General features: G+C 47.6%; 1 protein-coding gene across 1 annotated transcript; it reads left to right on the forward strand.

The window, feature by feature from the left end:
* The first annotated feature begins 10 nt into the window (after positions 1-10).
* Positions 11-4,634, forward strand: MBD4 (methyl-CpG binding domain protein 4). The gene is made up of 7 exons (XM_010570198.1): positions 11-186; positions 529-1,283; positions 1,953-2,027; positions 2,676-2,810; positions 3,059-3,208; positions 3,856-3,959; positions 4,536-4,634. Exons 2-7 carry the CDS (start codon positions 566-568, stop codon positions 4,611-4,613), a joined length of 1,260 nt encoding a protein of 419 aa, XP_010568500.1. The 5' UTR covers positions 11-186; positions 529-565; the 3' UTR covers positions 4,614-4,634.
* Positions 4,635-4,876: the final 242 nt, after the last annotated feature.

The following is a 4,876-nucleotide window of genomic DNA, read 5'->3' on the forward strand; positions in this document are numbered from 1 at the left end:
GGAGGAGGAGGAGGTGGCGGAGCGTCCCGGTCCCAGCGGTGGGGGCACCGGCGCCGCGGCGGAGAGGGGACTCGCGAGGAAACGGGCCGCGGCCGGGCCCAGCGCCGTCCCCGGCGGCTGGCAGAAGGTGACCAGGCGGAGGCAGTCGGGCAGGACGGCAGGGAGGATCGACGTGTACTTTGTCAGGTGAGGCCGGGGCCGGGGCCGGGGCTAGGGGGAAGCTGCTGCCGCCGCCTTTGGGCAAACCGCTCCTTCCCCTCCCGGTAGTACAAGCTTGCACTCGGGCGTAAACACGCGTTCATGCCGCACAGAGTTCGTGAGGTGAGGTGCATAGCACGCCTAGGGTCATCTGTAAATGCTCTGTGTACACCTTCTTTGGTCAAGTCGCAGAAACTTGCCTAGACGTCACCCTGTCGGCTGTCATTGTCATTTGGTCTGGTTTTTTTTTTAAACTCTAGAACAGTTTTTTAAGTGAAGCGCGAGAGAATGAAGAAGTCATCGCTAATTTATTTTTCTTCCCTACCACAGCCCTGAAGGAAATAAGCTAAGATCGAAACGTGCGCTCATGGAGTATTTTCGGAAAACTGGGGAGATGACGCTAAAAGCAGAAGATTTTGATTTTACAGCTCCTTATCAGAGGAATACCCGTTCGAGGGTGAAAAGATACAGCACAAAAGCTGCGGGGACTGTTTTAGAGAATGAGGATTGTCAGAGTCAAGTGCAAGGCCTCAGTATACAAAATGGTGCAGAGGATAGAACTCGAAACATTCAGACTGAATGTGAACAGCTGGAAGATGTTACAACCACTCTGGAAAGCAAAGATTTGCTCATGAAAGGCATAGACCCAGAGGACTGTTTAAAAACCAAAAAAAAGGGGGTAGGTGGAAAAAGCGTTCAGGGTAACAAAACTGGAAGGACCTCAGAAAAGAGGAATCGAGATAATACCCAAAACAAAAGACAGAGAAGAGTATGTAACAAACAGGAAACTGAGTGCGTTCAAAATAAGAAAATCTGTAGAAAGACAGCCCTGTGTGTTGCTGATAGTCAGGGCATAGATGGTCAGAATGCAGACCCTATGGATGCAGGAAAAGCTCTGTTAAGAATGTCCAGGTCACGGTCAGTCACACAGCTAAGGTCAGTGACAGCTCGCTCGCAAAGGGAGTTGGAGAGCCTGGCAGAGGAGGAATGTGTGGAGACGGGATCTAATGTCACATCTTCTGCAAAATCTGAGGAGAAAACCAACGGATTGAAAACAGGGGAAGAGACAGACCGAGGGAGTCCAGGTAACTAGGATTTTAAATCTGACACTGAAATGTATGCTAATGTCTTGCAGCCATGTGACGAGACAAGCTTCACAGCAGTTAAAATGCCACCAGGTATATCTGTGTTTTTGAGCAGAATGTGATCCTAATGTTCTGCCAGGGGTTCTCCTAACTATACAAGTAAAATACTCTGTTTCAGGTCAAGCTGCTTTGACATCTGAATCCGTCTCATTTCTTTATCCAACAGCATTTAACTTAATGCAGACTTATTCACAACTGGAACTTACTCTACCAATCTCGTTAGCAGTATAGTATAATATAATAATGTTTATTACCTTTGCTGCACTAACTTTTTTAATGTTGCACAGTTGGTCAGCTCAATTCTTAAAAAAGGTGAGTTTTAGCTGTTTTCATGTGCTAGAGTGTGTGGGCAACATTTAATCCTCGGTTGTAGTTTAGCCTGTTTCCTTAGACTGTGGCAAAGTAACAGTTTACCTTCTGAAGATTTTTCATAGGGTTGGAATACAGAGGAGTACTGGAGTGAATCTAAAGCATGTTTATATTCTGTACACCTACGAGAAATCCTTGTGTTTCCATCACAATGTAAAGCGGAAATGGTGTATGAAACGTGACAGTAAAATACTTAGTTGTTTTTTTTCTTTTTAATGCTAAAGTATCGTTTCTTTACAGAAGAATCTATCCCACGAACGCAAGTGGATAGGAGGAAAACGAGTCCGTATTTTTCCAGTAAATACAGTAAAGAAGGTATAACATTCTTTGGGGAAATAAATCTTTTTTTTTTATCGGGAGAGGAATAGGATGGCTCAAGATCAAGTGATGTTATGGAAGATTTCTTCCAGTTTTAGGCAGGCCATGCTTAGGTGGCATCAGAGAGCTCGGCTTACTGCACTAGTCCTGATCCTGTCCCGTTTTAAACCTCGGTGGTTTGTGTCTCACAAACAACCGTTAAGGCTGGTATTAAATGCCTTGGCAGCTCTTTCAGCAACTGTGAGGTGATGAGGTGAATGGCTTTGGGGAAGTTCTCTTCAGACCGCTGAGGTGTTTCTCCTGTCAGGGGGAAAGCTGGTACCCTGCGGGTGCTGCTCTGTACCCGCACAGGAGCGTGGTGGTGGCTGGGGAGGGCCTCTCTCCTCAGAAAATGTATGTAACGTGGAACATGGGGGCACACACAGGCAGCCTGGACTCTTACTGAAGTCTGTACTAGGGGACGCATGGTCCCTTGCATTTCTGTAAAATTTGTGTGGGAGCTGCCATTGCTCCATCCACATATAGTGCCCCCACAAAGATGAATCTGCTTCAAAAGGTCTTCATTTTTTGTTATTATTTTCATTCAAATAGGTAAGCCCATCCTTTACTGCCCAATAAATTTTCCTGTATTGCCTCTGTGTACAGCTCCCAGCCCACCTAGAAGGAAGGCCTTCAGAAAATGGACTCCTCCACGTTCTCCTTTTAATCTGGTCCAAGAAACGCTTTTCCATGATCCGTGGAAACTTCTTATTGGAACCATATTTCTCAATAAAACTTCAGGTAAATAGAGTAATACAATTTCATGTTGTATAAATGTTGGGGGGGTGGTATAGGGTCAGAACAGTTGCTATTTTTTAATGGCATTAGTGAAAGAATAAATGTGTATTAATTTGTGTCAGTGTAAAAAAAAAAAGTCTTTAATTTGTAACTCTTGCCTCTGAAAAAGCTCACTGCAAAAAGCATACATAGATAATCAAAAAAGAGAATTGCCCGCACAGCCTTCTGTTCATGATGGTTTCTTTCACTAGGTAAAATGGCAATTCCTGTGCTCTGGGAGTTCCTGAAGAAGTATCCTTCTCCTGAAATAACCAGGACTGCAGACTGGAAAGAAATGTCGGAGCTGCTCAAACCTCTTGGCCTCTATGAACTCAGAGCAAAAACTATCATCAAGTTCTCAGGTAGGTTTTCCTGAATATGTCTGTGGAATGGTCTAAATTATACTAGCAGGACAAACAGCACTATTTTCAAACAGTGCTCTGTGACTTTTCCTTCTCTTTGGCAAATATTGGTGGTGGCTTGTTTTATGCAACTTTGGGATATGTTGGTCTTACATATGCAAAGCAGCTGATCCTGTTGTCTTAACTGAGAATGAAGTAACATACACATAATGAGTTCTGCGAGAGACTGTTGTCAGGGAGACTTCTTTGAGTGGGAAAAAATATGAACACCTGCAGGACTGGTTTTGCGTTTTGCAGCACTGTGATAAGGTGACTCTGCTCTGCTTTGCATCAGGTGACCTCCAGAAGGCCCATCCGGCCTGAATTTTTCTGTGATTCTGATATTTTCTATACTTAGAATAAAAGTCCTCTGTGGGTTCTGAGGAGAGAAAGGTAATTAAGACTCGCCCTCAGTGATGTGTTTAAGATGCACCCCATAGGGATTCCTCACCTACTTTGACTGGGAAATAGCTAAAACTTGTGTTTTTCATTTAAAATGTTCCCAAGTGGAGACGTGTTACAATAGCAGAGAATCGGGAGTTTGTCCAGAGTTGCTTTCTGCGCCCTGCCTGCCTGCAGGCAGTGGAGCCTGTGACCCTGCGTTGCAGATGAGTACCTGAGCAAGCGCTGGAAGTACCCCATCGAGCTGCACGGCATTGGGAAGTATGGGAACGACTCCTACAGAATCTTCTGTGTCAACGAATGGAAGGAGGTGGGTGGTGCAGCTGCAGTGCCAGGGCTCGGTCTGCGGCCACGTTGCTGGTGTTGCTGGGCTTGTACCTGTGGACTCCCTTGGGTTAAAAAAAAAAAAAAAAAAAGGCAATTTTTATGTCTTGAGTAGGTTGAATTCCCAGAGTGTACCTTTTACAGGTCTGAACCTGTAAAGGAGGACTTGGGCCACCTTGATTCCACCCCCCCGTAATTCTCCACTTTCACTGTGTTCTGTTTCTTATTTCCTTGCTGTGCGGGTGAGAGTCTTTTCCCTGCTCTGGTTAAGAACCGGGTTCCCTACGTTTCCTGCCAGCCAGATCCTGGCATCCCTCCGTGATCGGTGCAGGTGGGGCCTTTGCCGTGCCGGGATCCCCTTGTGGTGGGTGGCTGTGAGGGGCAGCTGAGGGGCCATTTTGCTCTCTGGCATAGGGCCCCCCTCCCGATTCACAGGGGTGGGTGGTTTTGGGGCTGACCCTTAAGCGGGGGTCCTGAGCTGGGAGGGAAAATAGGTCAGGGTGGGGAGGTGATGTAAGAGAAGGTATTTCGGTAAACGTTAACCCCTTTCTGTGTGCTTTAGGTACAGCCGCAGGACCACAAGTTGAACGTGTACCACGCATGGCTCTGGGAGAACCGGGAGCGGCTGAGCATAGACTGAGGAAGGCCGGCCACCCTCCTCCTCCTCGCCCACGGTGCGGTGCGAGGGTCCTTGCGGTGCCGTCCAGTCCTTGCTGTAACTATTTGCGGGACGTTCCCCGCTCCGCCCATCGCCGTAGTGAAGTGTTTAAAGTCTCTGTCTATTTTTAATAAAGGTTTCCCGGTTTGGCAGCGCCTGGGCCTTCCAGCCTGCGCGGACCCCCCCGCAGCTCCTGGCCGCTGACCCGCCCCCCCGGGGGCGGGGTCTCGGCCGCGGGGGCGGGG

Source organism: Haliaeetus leucocephalus, unplaced genomic scaffold (assembly GCF_000737465.1).
Source record: "Haliaeetus leucocephalus isolate CR32 unplaced genomic scaffold, Haliaeetus_leucocephalus-4.0 Scaffold2, whole genome shotgun sequence".
Lineage (NCBI taxonomy): Eukaryota > Metazoa > Chordata > Aves > Accipitriformes > Accipitridae > Haliaeetus > Haliaeetus leucocephalus.